Genomic DNA, 18,552 nt, shown 5'->3' with positions numbered 1-18,552 from the left:
ACAAATGCCAGAGGCCTTTATACTGTGTCATGGGTGGTGTTAATTTCCTGTGACCATATTCAGCAGCCACAGGTGTTGTAGGCAGAAAGGCAGGAGCCATTGACCACACAGAAAAACAACTGAAGCCGAATTTAAAGGATCTGTTGGAGCCCATGAACAGGACACACAGCAGAAAGAATGACAAAAAGACCATACCAATGAGCAGCCTTAGGAGACCAAGCTGGAACAATCCAGGTGTTATGTATGAAAATCCTTGAACGGAACTCAGCGAGTGAATGCCCAGCTTACGAGTGCCTAAGGATGTCTACTGATAAGGCTGGCATCCAAGTCCCCATTGCACCTGAAGCACACGGAGGCCACCATGTTGGGAATTACTGGTGTGTGGGCCCTGGATAGAACAAAATGTATACTTCAGGATGCAGGAGACAAGGAAGATGAGGTGTCTCCAAAGATCGCAAGATGAGATCAGGCCATTATAAGAAAAACATGGAAACAAAAACTTGTGTGGGTCTTACTGGCCCCTACCATATGCAGTAAGTGCAGTGATGAAGGTTCTGTTAGCAAAGCAGATAAGGAAGAGCCACAACAAACCCTCATTAAGAGCATATATTGGATGCACATGTGTCCTATGGGGCGAATTGCAAGGACAAATAGTACGCTTAGCCAGAAGACCTAACGAATTCACACCAGTTCATCAAAGCAAGGTGGTCAAGTCTGGGGGTCACATTGCCCACTGCTAGTGTCAACTGCAATACATGAGTTCCTAAGTATGTTGGCTATAATAAACATTTAAAAATGTGTGACCAGGTTATGTCTCTGTGGCACAGTGTGACCCTAGGCTAATTTCACAGTATCCTTGTATTACCCACAGGGATAAATATGTCCAGCCATGATGTAGGAGCAGAACACACTTTGCGCCCCTGTGCAGAGCCATCACAGGAAGTCCTGGTAAGCATCTGGATTCATAGGGGATTCATTTTCTTCCTAAGGCCAACAGAGAGTATATTAGAGATGTCTCTGTATCTGAATAAGAGCCAAAGCCGAAGAGCACTAGAGTGGGAAGGGTACAGTTCCCAATTATCCCGCGATACTCCTGACATACTATCCTTCCTCTGAAGAGTATTTGCAGACTCTCTTATAGCATCTGTGAGTAGGGAAATCTCCTTGGCCATCCTCACTGGCTCGCAAAACCTCAGGGAATGAGTGAATTTTGTACAGGGTCACATCTAGAGGTTAATGCTGCATCCAAGCATGCAGGTTTTCTCAGAATAACTAGGAAAATTTTCTTTTGCTACCTTGCCAGCCTGGAAAGCAGAATATTAGGTCCATCACTCCAGGACAATGATTCTACATTTACCTTTTGCCACCGTTACAAACTTCCAGAGATTAGTGATGCCTAGAGAATCAGCTCTTTGTCATGGACAACAAGTGTTTCCCCAGCCACAAAGTGTGCTTTGAAAGGTCATTTGGTTTGGTAGGGAATGTGATCCTACTATCACTACTTCCTTCACCTTGTAGTTTGTTTCTGGTATTATTCTACAGTTTCTTCTGGGAGTCTGAGAATGTAGACACCATGTACCTATAGCATTTTATACCATCGATACAATCTTCACAAGTTCTCTTGGAAGCACTCATGGAGACTGAAATTCTGATCTCGGGTCTCTCTGTGAATCATCACTAATGAGGTTGGTGTTCATACCTTAACAGTTGGGGTACCGGATCTAAAGCATCCCCTGATCTGAACACCCATCTGAGATCACCAGGGTGCCACAGCACTACTAAAGTAGGGAAGAAAACAGAAAAAGGAATGAAACAGTGAGGTGGGGAAGAAGCCAGAGGTGGAACATGACCAGCCTGTTGATCTCAGAAACAGGAGGTATCAGGCCATATGACAGAAAGAATAGATATGAGCACAGGGACACTGTAATGTAACATGGCTGGCATGAGGAAGCATGGCCAGCGTGAGTAAGGAGACTGGTATTGGGAAAGAGACAAACACAAACCTTTATGGACTTACTCTTTATTGCCATTACACCCATACTGCCTGTTCCCCTATCCACTCTTGCCTGTCTCACCTAGGTCATTCTTACTCCTCACAGGTATACAAGGCATTGTTTGCAGTTCTTACTTATTTCTGAAATGATAATACAAATCTTCATTGAAGATCTGAATAACTCCAGAGGCTGTTGATGCCATGAAGGAAACAGGGACAGTGCTCTATGTAGCCCTGAAATGTTTCAGGACGTACATGTGTATTTCAGACAGTAGAGAGAATGGAGAGTGGGGAAGGAGGCTAAGCTTCTGGACCATACTATCCAACTATGGGAGAACCTCTACAGATAACATTGAGGTGGAGCAATTGGCATAACTTCACATAAGCAATGTTGATTTTAGGTTCAAGTGCAATAGGCAGAATTCGGGGCCTAGCCTGAAATGTCTCTCCAATGTCAACAACCTCCACCCTCCTTAACTACTGTCACCAACCTTGCCAATTCTTTCCTAAAAGGGGAAAAGTGTTCTAATGCTGAGCTTCAGCTGGAGATATGTCTCCCTCCTCTCATTAAACTGTAGAGGCAGACTCTCCAACTGACTTTTAGAAACAATCATTGCAAACTCACAATCAGAACCGAGTTGTTTATTTTCCCATTCAAATCCTACATATATTTGCACAGAGTCAGACACATATGACCGTGTGGATTTGTCCCGAATTATCAATTCACATTTTATCACCTGTCTGGCCCTCTGCATCCTGTCTTAGTACCTGAAGTGAGTTCCAGGGTTTTTCTGTGTTGACCTAGCTTGTCTCCTAATTCTGAAGTAGTGCTTGTGATGAACACATGTCCCAATGAATTTAGGTAAAGTTGGATGCTCCATCATCTTCCAGTCAAAGTCCAGAATTACCCTAAGGAACACGAAAAATACATACTGATTACAAGTATATAATATAAAGTTGTTTTGATACTTCTGGATGCTGGCTAAGACACAATAACTCCCTTCTAACTCTAGATCTTCTGATCTCAAGTCTCCAGTCCATGAGGTAAAGTCCATTCTCTATCACCCCTTCCCCACTATCATGTCGAGGATTACACAAGAAATCTCACAAGTCATGATTTACCACAAGCAAAATTATTCAGACAATGGTGGAAATAAATTTGGGAGAGCCAAAACTTAGGAGATGGGAAGAGGGTAAGAAATGGGTTTACTTCTCTTGGAACTCTGAGAAGGACAGGGTATTAAAGATTCAGCTTGGCATCTACCTGAGTGTCTCTGTACGTTACCCATGCTGCAGCAGAATTAGTTCAGCCTTAACCAGTTTTGCACAGCTGTCCTTCCAATTTGTTGTCTCTTCCAGAGGCCCTGGAGGAACTGCGTTTGGCCATCCTCTTTTAGTCACAAGCCTCAAATGTACAGGTGTGAAGTTAGCATTTAGGTACCTGACAAGATGGACAGCATGTACTAGCTACCCACCTATATATCCTTCTTCTTTACCCCCTCTTCATGTGCTTTCATCATCTTGTAGTAGTGCAATGGATTGAGCCACAGGTCTTTTCTGATGATCTGGTAAAGTAAGTAGGTAAGGTAAGTAGGTAAGGCAATTAGCTCAAGGTTCACAGTCAGCACTCAGCAAGCCAGTGAACCAACCAACGTCACAGATGGCTTGCTTTGGCCTTTTGTAGTACCTCAGTGATCCTGTTTGAGCCTGCAAAATTGTGGTCTGTAAACCAGTTGAAGAAGTTTGGGCTCTTGTTGTGGTTTCTGTGACTGTCAGCTTCAATTTTATAATACTGACGCCACAGAATGGGAGTGGAATGGCACAACCTATATCCTGCAAGAAGACATGATAAGAGAATCCAAGTCCTGTTGGCCATTATCAATTCACAAACTCCAAAAAACACACTGTGAGCAAATTCTTACCAGTGATATCCACGACGAATTCCTTAACAACCACTGCATTCTGGAAGTATGGGTTATTTCTAAAGTAAAAGGTGATTTTGCAGGAACTCTTGGGATGCCTGAGTTCTTGTACCTACCAGAAGAAAAGGTAGAAAGCTAAAACCCTTTACAGGTAACCGGCAAGTTCCTGTTTGGAAGTGAGTTCTGTTCGTGACACTGTATAGCCCACCAAGATAAATGCCTTGGGTACTCACTTCCAAATTGATCATGTAGCTAAGCATGTCTTCATCTTGGTCACTGATCATTGCTGACAGCTGGGGATGGTTCACAAACTGCCTGGGTCAAGGAGCCTTCAGATGCTGTGGATGTGCTAGGTATAACCACTTGCATTGAAAGCAGCAAGTGATGTGTGAGGCTAGTGTCTTCCTAGGTACTCCAATCTCCATCTTATTCTAGGCCAAGGAATATCCTAAATAATAAGGTAAGCTTAGGATTTGCAAATTGAAGACGACCTGAAGTGAGCTCTGTTGTATTCTGTTCTCTGAGTGATGGGGACCAGATTTTACAATCTCTTTGTCTAAATGTCTTCTTTCCCACCTCTTTCTGACCGTGGCATAACTCACACCCCTTTCCCATAGCACCATTACAAAACTCTTCTCCAATTAGCAGCCTATGTGGCAACTTCCTTGTGCTACTCATTGTTTCTATGACTCATTGTCCCTACAACTCCTGCCTATACCAATCTCTAGCCTACATTATCCATAGTCCTCTTCTCTAGGGACCCTAGCAGTGTGATGTTCCAGATCCTGTGCATGCAAATGCCTCATAAAAGGTCCACTACTCGAAAACACAGGCTGCAAGGCAGTAACAAGTAAGATGCCTAAGGATACAGTTTGGGCCCAGAAGCCAGGGATGCCCCGGATGTTGCTGCTTCTGGAATCCAGGAGAGTCTTTTGCCTCTTGCTCAGATTCTGTTTTAGGCGTTCATGAGCCTTGGTGGCTTGGTTATTCACTGGTCCCAGATCTAACTGAAGAGCCTGCAATTCCTTCAGTGGTGGCTGTTGAGAAATAGGTTTACCGTTGGCTAACCATTGCTTCCTCCGTGCTTGTGATACAAATTGTCTGAAAGGTGCCTCTAAATCACCCCCACCAGCTTTTTTGTCTCCTACTCAGCCATTTTATTCTCCTGCTGCACCGGCCCCACAGCCTTGCTGTCCAACAGTGGCAGCACAGCCGACTCTCCAGTGCTCCATGTAGTCTCCACGTGCCCTGTACCTTTCACAGGGATCCTTAGCCTGGCCCAACTGGACCTCCATGAGCAGCACGCAAGTTCTCAGAAGGCGTTAGCAATGCAGCAGTTTGCCGTGCATTGCCTTCCCGCGCAGTCTGTGCTTTCCCATTCCCGAGGGCAACCTCTCCTCTACCCGTGGGACTTGCCCACTCTCCTTCCCTTCTGCCTATTCTGCCTCCTTTTCCAGTGCCCTTGCTTCTCCCTCCCTGTGTGCCATCCCGGGAAACCATCTCCCCTCCCCGTGAGCCATTGTTCTGCTTACCTCCCTCTCTTCCACCCCACGAGCCTACTCCCCTTCTCTCGTAGCACATGCCCCCCCTCATCCTGGCATGGTCACTTCCTTCTTGGCCTGCTCTGCACCCATAACCCTACCCTGGGTGCCAAGGGCTTTCTCTTCTTGCCTGCCACGAGCTTTTGTCCCCCTGTCCTCCTCTATCCTCTAGGCTAGGCCTCCCCTCCCCGGAACTCGGCTCCCTCCCCCTCCTCCGTTCCCATTGCCAATATTCTCTCACCACTGGCCCGCCGCCTCCCCACAGGAAGCGCCCCCTAGATTACCTCTTCCGCAGGTGGAGGAGTCCCACATTTCTGTCTACTCGCCATGTCGTCCTGCTCGTCCTCACCCCAAGCTTGCTCCTGCAGAGAGCCACAAAGCAGCTCGGCCTCGGGGAACCGCCCAACCACGGACTGTGATGGGGGCGGGACAAGCGCCCTGCACCGGAAAGCAATTAGCTACTTCCGCCTGGGTCGGGCTCCCAGCCAAGACACGGATGGCACCTAGTTCCGCGTCATTCCTCCAGAGGCGGAAGTTGAAGGGGTGCCAGGTGCGGTGGGTCCGCCTGTAATCCTAGCTACCCCGGAAGCCTGGCCCGGATGGCGGGCGATTGAAGCCCGGCGGGAAAGCAAAGTCCGCTCCTGACACCATCGGCAGTAAACGACTCCCAAAACACCCCTAGGTGACCAGCTTTGATCCAAAGACCGCGGGGACACCCCTGGGCCCTGGGTTCAAACCCCTGGACAGACGCAGGAAAGAGAAAAATCAACGGCAGGGAAAGAAAAGGGAGTGGAGGGAAGGGGAAGAAAGAGTGGGCACGAGACGTGGGAACACTGACCCTGGGGAGAAAGCTGGAGCAGACTACAGATTGGCATTTACTTAATAGTGCGGATACATTGTTACTTCTTAGTTGGGTGACTGCATCCCGGTTGTATAACCATACATCATCAGAACCTGAATGAAGGGCCTAACTCAGCATCATTGATACTCAGGGCAAAGCCTTGTGTGTTAAGGGCACCTATTATCCTGTGACATACAGACTCATTTCAGATCCCAAGTACAAGGCCAGGAAATTCTCAGCCAATCTCTGCCTCCCTGTCTCCCTTCCTCTCTCTCTCTCCTTTCCTCCCTCTCTCTCTCCTTCCTTCTCTCTCTCCCTGCCGCTCTCTCACCCTCCTTCACTCTCTCCCTAACCCTTCCCTCTCTTTCTCTATCCCTCTCTCCCCCCCTTTCTCCCCCTTGACAACTAAATCATTTCTTCACACTGCCATATTGTAAACAAATTGAAAAACATAGGCGAATAGGAGTCCTTGCATTCTACTCAAGACCCAAACTTCATTTGAGATTGGCTCACATTTCAGGCACTGTGTCACCTTGGTCACTTTGAAGGTGTGTTCTCAATTTAGGTCCAGCCTGTCTGGGCTTTTATGGCCCTTCCTATGCTTTCCCTGTGGCTGGAGATGACTGGTACATTTCCAATGAGTTGACAGAATAGATAACCACTACTTTCCTCGGTTAATTGAAATATTTTTACCCACATCTATTACCCTCAAGTAGAAAGAAAGGAAACCAAAATATTCTAAAGTCCACTGTGAGGTAAATACATAATGAAACTGATTTATATTTTTAATGACTAAGAAAGAGACACATGCAAATTGACAAGCAAGGGTTATTAAACATCCATGAAGAAATTTGAACTCTGGCAGCAGTGGCAGCAGAGCACCACCACTGCCCTGGCAAAGTCCCCGGTTCTCCACTCACCTCCAGTGCTCATTGGTGACTAGGAGAGGAAACCTTCAGCCCACAGGCAGCAGACAGACGCGGACTGCGGAAAAGTCCAACAATCCAGAGAAAACATTTTTGCCCCTCATGTCACTGTGACTGATTTCAGTTCCCTAGGTATTATGTATATATTTATTGGAACTAGGAAGGGAAGGGGAACATCAAAATGGAGACACAAAGAAACAATGAACAAACACCACAGCAGTAGTTACAAAATTATATGCCATAACTCCATGTACCACTCATGTGAGATGGGAAAGGGGAGTGGGATGGTTGGGAAAAAATGAGGAAGAGGTAATAATTTTATAAGAAATGTACTCCCTGCCTTACATGTGAAACTGTAACCCCTTTGCACATCACTTGGACAATAAATAAGTTAATAAATAAAAATAGATTAATTTTTTTTCTCAGTCTGGGATCTGAACTCAGTGCAGGGTGCTGTCCCTGAGCTTTTGTGTGCAGGGCTATTATTCTTGCCAATGTGTTATTTATTAACTTTTTGACTTGAACATTAGACCAAAGGGCCTTGTGGACATTTCTGCCTCAGCTGGCTTCAAGACATAATCGTCAGACCTCAGGTTCCTGAGTAGCTAGGATTACAGGAATGAGCTACCTAGCCCAGCTAAAGTATTAAAACAGTTTAAGAATTTTTCTCTCTATCCATCTTGTTTCTCCTTCTGTATATTTGTGCTGGTGTTGTTGCATGAGCTCAGGTCCTATGTTTAGATTCTCACACTTTGGGTTCTAAAGCAAGTATTGTGTAACCCACGGCCTGTGGCTCACATAATGCTAGAGATCAGCAGAACACTGTTGTCAAAGGCACAGCCATATGGACAGTAACAGAGAGCAACACAGGTATTGGGGACTTTGTCTCACAGTGCAACATGTGACCAGGGCACTCAGGTAAAGTGTCTTCTCTGGGACTTACTGCATGGAGCCCCCAGTTCTGAGGGTGGCAGTTGGGTCTCCGTAAGTGGTGCTTCTGGCCATGGAGCATCAGATGACTCTTCATTCTGTACAGGTAGCTGCTCAGGTAAGAAGCTAGAAAGCTGCCCCAGAAAAACGCTCTCAGGATGGGCCTGAATTGAACTTGAGCAGCGCTTCTGGGCCAACAGCCAGGAATCCAGCCGGGTGTGTGCCTAGGTAACATTCCCAGGTAGGTCTCCATGAGCCCTCAGCTGTTAGCAAACATCAGTCTCCTTCCCAGAACCAGGATGGCAGCTCCGTCTTCAGCATGACCAGGTACCTGTCCAGGTTGCTGCTCATTTTGCTGACCATAAGATAGAGCATTGTGATAGGTAATCTGGAGTATGGGTAGGACAATTAAGCCTCCCAATGAGGAAATCTGTGCCTGTGACCAGACAACGACTCCAGTGATGGATGGTTCCCAGGATCCCAGCCAGAGTGTGGGTTCTGGGAAATACACTGAGTATTGGCCATGCAGGTTCATCTACATGGATCTGCTGCACAAAGCCAGCTTTTGTTGTCTGTGGAGAACATCATGGGGTGCAGAGGAAACCAGATGGCCCCATGCTCAACCACAAAAACAAGCTGGTGACCCAGTGCCCAAAGCACACACACAACCCGTGCATTAAATAAGTAAAATCTTAGGTCCATGGGCACCCATGTCCTACACGCTATTTCAGGAGTATTGTGCATGAATGCTAGCACACTGTTGTGCACCAGGAGGCCCACATCGATAAGCAGGCTCAGGAACACCAAGAATACATATGGACAATAGAAGTCCACATGCACCAAGAAATGCATGTGAATCAGGAGGAACATACAAACACTGAGGCTCACATGAACTAGGACATACCTGCCCACCAGAGTTCTAAAACATGCCAGCAGTCTCTCTTGGACCAGGATGGGAATGCACAGCTATATTGGCATATGTCAGATGATATGCAGAGGCACCAATAGGCTGGTGTGTACTAGAAGGTATTTCATTTCAGGAAATGCATGCATAATAGTAGTTTCACTGAGTACCTATGACACATTTACAGCGGAAGGCTCATGCACATCAGCAGGTGCACATGCATTAGGAGGCTCATATGCACCAGCAGAGACAACTCCAGTGGGCATGCACAAAAAGTGTCCTCCATGCATCAGACACACAGGATGAGGAAGTTTTTGTGCACAAAGAGGACCATAGCAAAGCTGGTGGATGCACACAAAAAGCCCTCCCTGCTATCCAAAGCACACATGGAGGAGGCTAACATGCACCATCTGGTGGACATGACTGAATGCCCTGAATTACCAGCAGAATTACCAGCATCCCTGTACAGGTCATGTACCACCAGGCACATATACATCAGCATACCAGTCTGGGCAGCCTAAGTTGCCGAAACCACACACAACATGGACCATGCACCATAGGAATAGGAAGGAAGCAAAACTGTTTATAGGCCAGGAGTATGTGGTACAGAATCTATGGGACCTGATGCTACTGGCCTCTGTCCCCCAGATTCACGGAACAATATGGGGATCAGCATGACTCTGTGTACCTCAATTTTCAGCACAAAAAGTAAACTGGACTGCCCTAAATAACAACACACAAGCACAATAAAAAACAAAATATCAGATGCATGCCCACCAGAAATGGAAAGCACATTTGCAGCAGCATGCCTGCACAAAGGAGCAGGTGTACAGAGAATAGCATTCACACACACAATCCAAGGTACTTGTGCACCAGAAAGCAAACTAATGGACACAAGGAGGACCTCGAGTCACATTTAACAGCCAACACGTGGACACGTGCAGGAGCAGACACATACAAACAACACGCACTAGAACACCGTTGAACAGCTGAGGGTCACGTTTACCAAACACATATTGGCAGGGGCACAGGCACCAAGAATCTCATGTGCACCAACCGGTTAAGCTGAATGAGTAGGTGTATGCACACCAGAGGGCCTTTGCATTCTATGAGATGCATGGAATTTAGTTGGCACATGCACTGCAGTTGCCCATGTGCTTCAGTGGGCACACACGCACCAGAAATTTCTCACACACTGTCAAGTGCATAAACTGCATAAGGCAAAAGAAGTCTAGGTGGTGCATGATTAAAGTAGGATCGTATATACCAATAAGCATACGTACAAATGGAAGCAGCTGGCCTGTGAGGATGCACGACCCTGCCTATGTGTTTCAAAAGGCCCCCAAGCAAAATGGCATGGGTACACTTAGAAAGAAAGCCAACATACTGTAGGCCAAGCCTGTGGACTGTAGGATGTGCAGGATTCTTTGCCCTGCAGTACTGGGTAGGCTTGGAGTCCACCCTGTGGACACTTATGGCACAGCAAGTGTGCCGCATATATCGAAGGCTTCTGCACAAAACATGAACAGGACTGCCCTAATACCAGCTTAACGCCCCCCCTCCATGCACACGGACTAAAGGAATATAAATAAATGAAAATTAGATGAAAACCCACACTCAAACAAAAAGTTAAGCTATCATGTGCATGAACACCAGCAAGCTATGTACACCATGAGGCCCACAAACAACAGCATGCCTTCTTGCACACAGAGGCCCATGACATGAGGATATACACGTGAATGTGTACAAGAAGGCCCACATGCACTAGGAGGCCAATCCTTACCCAAAGATGCATAAATAGGTGCATGTGCAGCATTCTGTACATGCACACCAGCATGGACCACAGTAGGGCGCAAATTCTAGCATGCACAACAATAGGTGTACATGATTCAAAAAGAGTGTTTACAGAAACTGGTTACAGAGTGCTTACAGAAACTTGGAATTCAACTCCAGGGCACAAATGATTTAGTGCTTGAATCAAACATGAAGCCCTCTTTCCTTTGTTCATTTTGAAGGTAGATTTTGAATATAGACCAGGCTGGTCCAGGCTGTTACCTCCCTACTTATGCTTTCGTTGTGGCTGGAGATGACTGGTGTATTCCAATGCACCCAGCCATTGTTCTTCTCTGGATCCTGGAGAATAGGTACCCACACTTTACTCAGTCTTTAATTGGAATATTGTCTCAGGAACTTTCATGTCCAACCTGGGCATGAAACTTCTTCCCTCATCTCTGCCTCTCAAGTAGCAAAGGGTCCTGACAGGGTCTCGGGACCATGCTGATATGACCACACTCCTACAGTCCCTGTGGGTCCCAGAGTTTACCCCCAAGCTTGGCATCAAGATCCATGTTTCTGAACAGGAGCTGCAGAGCACTTGTGCCTCTATTGGAGAAAATGTTTCTACATTTGTCTGGAAGTCATCATGCTACCTGTTCCCTGTCTTGTCTAAGTCTCCTTGTGAGTCTCTGCCATTTATGGTGCTCTGTGACCCTATGGCAAAGATTTTCTCACACACATTTCACTTGAGTCCCCTTCTTCTATATATTATAGGAATGTATAGTGTATGCAAAATAAGAATCTAGTTTGGTGGAGGAAAACTGTGATTGTTATCGTCTTTCTTTGTAAATTTCCTGAGAACTGATATTCCATCACTTGATTCTGAAGTTGCATACTGACTCAAACCTAGAACACCCCATTTTTAGCGTTTCAAGTGCTGGAATTAAATTAATTGTGCAGACCTCTCTAGCATATTCTTTGCTTTTCATATGGGTATTGCCTACTGAGGACTCCTTTACTGTGCTTTTCCTTGATTTTTTTTTCTGAGAAGGAAAAATAACATGTTTCTCATAGGGCTTTTTTTCCTCTTGATTCTTTGCTTGCTGTATGTCATCACAGATCACTCCCCTATTCCTATCTGCATATCTTCCTCAAATTTGCTCTTCTGTATCCTACACACATGGTAATATTCTCCATCTCATTTTTCAATGCTATATCCCTCTTTCCCTATCATTATGTATAATGGTACCTGCTCCCTTTCTTCTTTTTGGCTTTTCTTATCACTTATTCTTTTCTCTGACCTTCATACTTTCAATATTTCCTCTTCCAATTATCTATTCCTCTGATATTCCTTCCTCTGTTACTTCAATACATACATCTTCAGCTGTTTCCTTTTCTATATATTTTGACTGAGCAATTATTCATATTCATTCCTTAATTCTGCTCTTCTTCTACTCTACCTTTGTCATCAGAAATTTTCCCATCTAACCTATTCCAAGTTTTCACTTGTGTATTCTGTAAATTTGTTTGTAAATCTTCCCGTTCCCATAGCCTTGTCTCATTTCTTTCTTAACTTACTCTTGTTATTTTGTAAATTTCTCTTTCAAGTTCTCCCATCGTGTTATTCTATCCTTTATGTATTTCGGCTATTTTTCCTTCTCTATATGCTGACTCCAGTCAAAACACCTAGGATTTATCATCTGAATCTTAATTCTAAGTGTTTCTGTTCACCACTGTTAAATGTATTAACACTTTCTGTGCAATGTGTTCCTTGGCTTTTCTCACAATCCCTGGCAACATTCATCTGCCTTCTGTGTCTGCCAGTTCCATTAAAAAGTTATACCACGTCAGTGAAACTGTACAGGATTTTTCCTATGTGTGTCTTTTATGTAGCAAAATAGCACCAGTTGTAAATTCACAGACAAGCAGATACACTTTCTATTGACATTGTCCATGCCATTATTCTTGGTATAGGAAGTTCCTTCCCTGGTTAGGCTGCATAGTATCCCACTGTAAGTATACAATCTATTTGATGTGTTCTTGAGTACTTGCATTGTTTTGTCCTCCTCACAACTTTGAATAATTCTACATGATTTTTTCATCTGTGTTCTTTAGAGCCCCAGAGTTGCCATCTGTTTGTGATTCTGACAAGTAACCATCTCTTGCAGTTCTTTTGGTGGGCTGTTTTCTCTTTGCTCTTGATTCTTTTCAAGAATGTCTGTCTTTAGATCTCCCTTACACCCTACCAGCCCCACTTTCGGGCACTAACCAAAAGATCACAAGCAAGACCACACAAAAGCCACCAGCACAACTATTTTTGTCACAGCACAATTTGTCATTGCTGAAATAGGGAACCAAACCAGATGCCCCTCAGCTGATGTCTGTGGATCAAGGAATTGTGGTGCATATACACAATGGAATTCTATGCATCTATCAGAAATAATGATATTGCTGCACTCATATGGAACTGGAAGGACTTAGAAAAAAATCATACTAAGTGAACTAACCCAGACCTAAAGAAACATAAACCCTATGGTTTCCCTCATAGGGAATGATTTGTATATATGTGATAGACATAACAGAAGAGCACACAGCACAATAGCTATGCCCTATGAATGCATAAGATAATGTTAAATGAAATGAACTCCGTGTTATGGAAATAAGTGGTATATGAAAAGCTCATGGTGACCCTTCCAAGTCCAGTTATGCTCCCTGGGTGCAAAATGTACCATAATTACTTTGAAGAACTTGAAATGAGCAGGAAGGTGGTAAAACGCTGGGCTTTTTTCAAGATTTGAGGCCTGTGGTGAAGTCTAGTTTTTCAGTGTGTTTGCATATAATTTGGGTGGGCAACAGGTTTCTTCCCAAGAGAAGTCTTCCTCCTCTGACTCTTCCACTGCCAACAGGATGATGACAGTAACCTTTATGTGGATTACATTTTGGCTGCATCCAGCCTCCATGCAGAGAACTATGACATTTACCCAGCACACTGGCCTAAGGTGAAGGCAGTTCACATCCCATGTTGCCAACTTTGGGTTTCCCCCATTTCATGCCTCCCGCAGACCCTGTCCCCTCTGAACACAATCTCTGATGGTTCTGATTTTTCTCACACAGTCAGCTGATTTCAAGGGAAACATTGACTTTTTATTTTTCAAACCAGTTTTGAATATTTCTCTGTAGTAGAAAAATGCTGAATTATTTTAACCAACATATTAACTGTTAAGCCGGTGAACAAAGGAACGAGTCTGAATAAATGGAAAAGTGAAGTAAAGCTTTATTTTGTGCCAAGCATCAAGAAACAACTGATAGGCCGGCCAGGGCTACTCCTGAGTAGTAGCGTGCTGACCCAATCTCTTACAGGCTAATTTTATAGGGAAATCCCACAAAGCACAGGGCTAGGCCTGACCTTTGGTCACAATTGGCTCATACTAGGAGAATTTCACCAAGGCTCTGTTTGCTGTCACTTAGTTGACTGTTAATTAGTTTAGAAATTACCTATTGTTACTCTGCAGCGAAGAGCCAGCCCAGGTGTCGGGAAATGATTGTCATTCCCAATTCAGACAGTTCCTCGTGCTTGGTTTTCTGGTTTGTGATGAATTCCAGCAAAACGACATCAGCCAGGGTCACTCCGAGTTCATTCTAAGTTGGGGTCAAGATAGAGTCACCTGGGCTTTTAGACTGGCCCCATCATTGACATTTTTTGCGGTCAAATGAAATGTATGAATAAAGCACAGAAATGTTTACTATTAGGGCAATCATTCAAATCTTATAAATGAAATTTTGTCTCTATTACTTGCCATGTAATCATCAAGGATGTGTTAGTTAAAGAAAATTTTTTTCTCAGAATCTTTGTGTTCTAATTATCTAAATGTTCCTTTTTATTCAATTTAAAGGTGACATAAATTTGCACATGGAATTAGAGAATACAGGTTGTTATGAATATTTACATAGCAACGTTTATTTATGTACACACTGGATGAACATTCTTTTTATCAACTATATAACTTTCATCCTAAAAAGTATAAAAATAAATAGCAATTTTACAGTCAATAGCTGCAAAACCTGAATATGAATCTATCCCTCTAACTTGACATGAGAAATCTTGATAAATAATTGACCGTAATTTAAGTTTTCTGAGGCAATCCCTAACATAAGATATTTTAACATATAGGTGTGAGGTGGTTGCATTACATTGATCACTGTTAAATCTTTTCCTTATTCTTTTTTAAAAAAAGAAATGTATCCAATGCCTAACATATGAAACCGAAACCTCTCTGTACTTCTGTTTGACAATAAAAAAATAATAAATTTTTATTTTTAAAAAGCCAATGTTCAAATAATGAGGGCCATATTAGTTGCATTACTAAAGTTAAGAAGACATAAATGTGCATAATGTACTTACACTATATATAGTTTTTGTTTTATGAAACTCTGGCACTGAGATGAAAAGGAGACCAGGAAGTAGGCACTTGATACTTGTAAGCATATTGGAGGAGTTGACAAAATGGCAGAGTTAATGAGTAATCAAAGTTCCAATGTGAGATTGGGAGAAGATGGCGGAGAAGCAACAGTGCCCTAGCTAAGCTCCTTCAAACAGCGCAGTTTTCCCACCCCAGAGAAACTTTTACCGCTAGATAGATAGCTCAAATAACTTCTAACAATACAGGGATTCCAGCCAGGAAGGAAAAAATCAACTTAGCTGGTCTGAAATCACAGATTGGAGCTCTGGGCGGAGTCCCAATGCCACAATAGTGCGGGCACCGGCACCACGCTGCGCACCCCGCGCAGCTCAATGGAGACCAGGGAGAAATTCTCCAGGGGGCACCATACATACAGATCGCAGGCTGAGCACAGACGGGCTGAAATCTCAGAGACAGTGTGAGTACTCCCACGAAAGACAGGCTCCCTCGCGCCCAAAGAGCAGCTCTTCGAGAGCAAAGCACCATCTTTGACACTGGCAAAGCGTCAGACCAGACTGGAGCTAGAGCCTGCCTGGGGAAAGCGAGGAAAAAGCAGCCATCTTTGAGAAGGGCAAGAGGGACCAATTAGTGAGAGCCAGCTCCGCCCAGGACAATGCCCCCTGCCCCGGTGAGAGGCATGTCCTGGGCCTCGGCCCGGCTAGAGGTGCCTGCCCTGCTCACCGGAATTCCTAAATTAAAAAGCAAAATCGGCAAGCAGCTATCGGCGGCATGGATCTGCCAAATGGGAGAACTAACTTCCCGAGACAGATAATCGGTCCCATTTAGATGCCCATTCCCAGCCCGAAACAGAGCTGAATTCCATAACCAGCTCTGCCCAGAAGGCTGCCCCACCCAGGATGGTGGAACCTCCCCAAGACTCAGCCCAGTAAACCAGGCCAGAGTCGCCCCGCCCTGCTGAGTCCATAGCCTATTCAAAGCCAGGCACTAAAGGCAGTGGCCCCACAGCAGACAGGAGGAGCCAAGGCTTCCGAGACCGCTCACATCCCCACCTACAGAGCACGCTCAAGATTTATCTGCAACCTGTGGGAACCACAGAGACCCAAGATTGCACCAACAGGGGAGGAGGGTCAGAAAAGATCCACCCCTAAAAACTGAAGGCACGTCAAACCAGCCAAGTGGCAAAAGAGACTGCAGACCATCTCAAGGAAACCAAAGGCAGTAGAAAGTCCATCCAAACAAGGAACACTTGTTTTTTGTCCTAAAAGATTTGTAGGCTTTCATTTTTATTTTTTTTCTTATATTTACATTTCTGAAACATCATTGGTTTGTTTTTGTTTCTCATTTTCACCTGTTGCTTCTATCATTTTGTTGGTGTTGTTGTAGTTGATCATTTTTTTCTTCTTTCTTTTTCTGGTTTTCCTTTTTATTTTATTTTTTAAATAACTTTTCTCAGTTATGTGCATCTGTCTTCCAGTGTTCTCTCTTTATTTCTCTGTATGTATTCTCTTTCTTTAAAAATTACTTTCCTATGAATAACATCTCCACTCTTTACTGCTAATTCTCCCCTGTCTACCATTTTAACCTTGTTGTTTCTACTGATTCTACTCTCCTCCACATTTCCACATCACTTAAACTAAACCAAAATCATCACCCCCCCATACATTTTACTCTAGTTTCTTTATTACCTCTAACTTACCCTCCTGACTTAATACTAGGTCCTCCAGATCCCATTGACACCTGGTTATTGGATCGAGGGTATCCCTGCTTAATTCGAGTGAAACAAAGTGGTTCATAGAGAAAGCCAGTACAAAAGGAACTTCATATAAGAACAAGAATTGCTCATAGGGTTGTAACAGTAAATAAGTAACTACTGAATACAGGGCTCAGGATTGGTTGTTATATTGAAATTGTAGTCTTTAGGAATGCCTAATCTAATTTTATACACAGGTTTGAAAGGTATGTGTATTTAATTGTGAACTTCAAAGATTTACACAACCGTGCCTGGTAAGGTCTGCTTGGGTCTTAAACGGTGCTCACAGTTGCCGGTAGGCTGGCATTCCCAATCCAATTGGGCAGAAGGAACACAAGAAAAATGGCAAACAATGAAGTCTTAGCCCCCACTCAAAGCAAGCAGGAAGCAGAGCAGTCAATTAAAGACATAGAAGAGAACCCCCAAAATTCTCTACAAAGTCTACTGATAAACATGATAAATGAAAAGTTTGAATCTCTTCAGTCAATTATTCTAGAGCATGAGGAGGCAAAGCAAAAATAAATGGAGAATGTCATAGTATCCGCAAACAGAAAGATAAATGAACTTCAAGAGCTACCCATCTTAAAGATGTGAGAGACAACACTAAAACCAAATTAATGAAGTTAATGAAGTAAAGAAGTCCATACTGGGCCTAAGAAATGACATGGAAATTATCAGGAAAGACCAGTCAGAACAAAAAGAGATTCGAAATCAAGTGGCTAGCCTAGAGTCCCGAATAACCAAAGCAGAGGATCAAATCTCAGGAGCTGAAGATTCCCTAGAATCTATGGAGAAAGATCAAAAATCAATACAAGTCTAGTCCAATCAACAAAACAGATCACTACAGATCACTGCAGGAGATTGAAGACACGATCAGGAAGCCCAATTTAAGGATAGTAGGTATTGGGGAAAACTTGGAGAAAGAAGTTAGTGGGATAGGCAACCTATTTAACAGAATATTAGCTGAAAACTTCCCAAATATCAAGAAGGAAAGGCCTATACAGACACAAGAAGCATTTAGAACCCCAAACCGAGCGGACCAGAATACGACATCCCACCGACACATTGTGATCAAAACAGGATCAGTAGAGTCAAAGGAAAGAATCCTTAAAGCTGTTAGGGAGACGAAAACAATCACATATAAATGAAAAGCAATCAGAATTACCCCAGGCTTCTCAGCAGAGACCATGAAAACAAGGAGAGCCTGGAATGAGGTCTACCAAACACAAAATAAAAATAACCACCGACCAAGGATACTGTACCCAGCCAAATTCTCATTCATAGCCGAAGGTCAAATAAAAGTCTTCCATAGTAAGGAAAAACTGAAACAATATATCTCCACCAAACGAGCTTTGCAAAAAATCCTTAAAGATGTACTATACGGGGAAAATAATCAAGATCCCAATACAGACAGAGAAATGCACCCTAAATAGTAAACATCAGATCAAGAAATGGGAAGACACAGCTTTTAACAAGATAGTGACAATGAAAGGAACAAACGATCATCTCCAATTCTAACTCTCAACATTAATGGACTTTATCCTCCAA

The 18,552-nt window shown here is 43.9% G+C and overlaps 1 protein-coding gene across 1 annotated transcript; it reads right to left on the bottom strand.

Moving 5' to 3' along the window:
* Nucleotides 1-933: 933 nt before the first annotated feature.
* On the bottom strand, nt 934-5,869 carry LOC125344502 (testis-specific Y-encoded protein 9-like; the record flags this gene model as incomplete). Its single annotated transcript, XM_048337014.1, has 7 exons — nt 934-984; nt 3,490-3,558; nt 3,681-3,826; nt 3,916-4,027; nt 4,149-4,226; nt 4,785-4,952; nt 5,741-5,869. Coding segments are annotated over 7 exons (753 nt in total), but the record flags the coding sequence as incomplete, so codon positions are not given.
* Nucleotides 5,870-18,552: the final 12,683 nt, after the last annotated feature.

Source organism: Perognathus longimembris, unplaced genomic scaffold (genome assembly GCF_023159225.1).
Source record: "Perognathus longimembris pacificus isolate PPM17 unplaced genomic scaffold, ASM2315922v1 HiC_scaffold_123, whole genome shotgun sequence".
In the NCBI taxonomy this organism is placed as follows: domain Eukaryota; kingdom Metazoa; phylum Chordata; class Mammalia; order Rodentia; family Heteromyidae; genus Perognathus; species Perognathus longimembris.
Note: the sequence above shows the minus strand (reverse complement) of the source record. Positions and strands in the feature narration are given on the sequence as shown.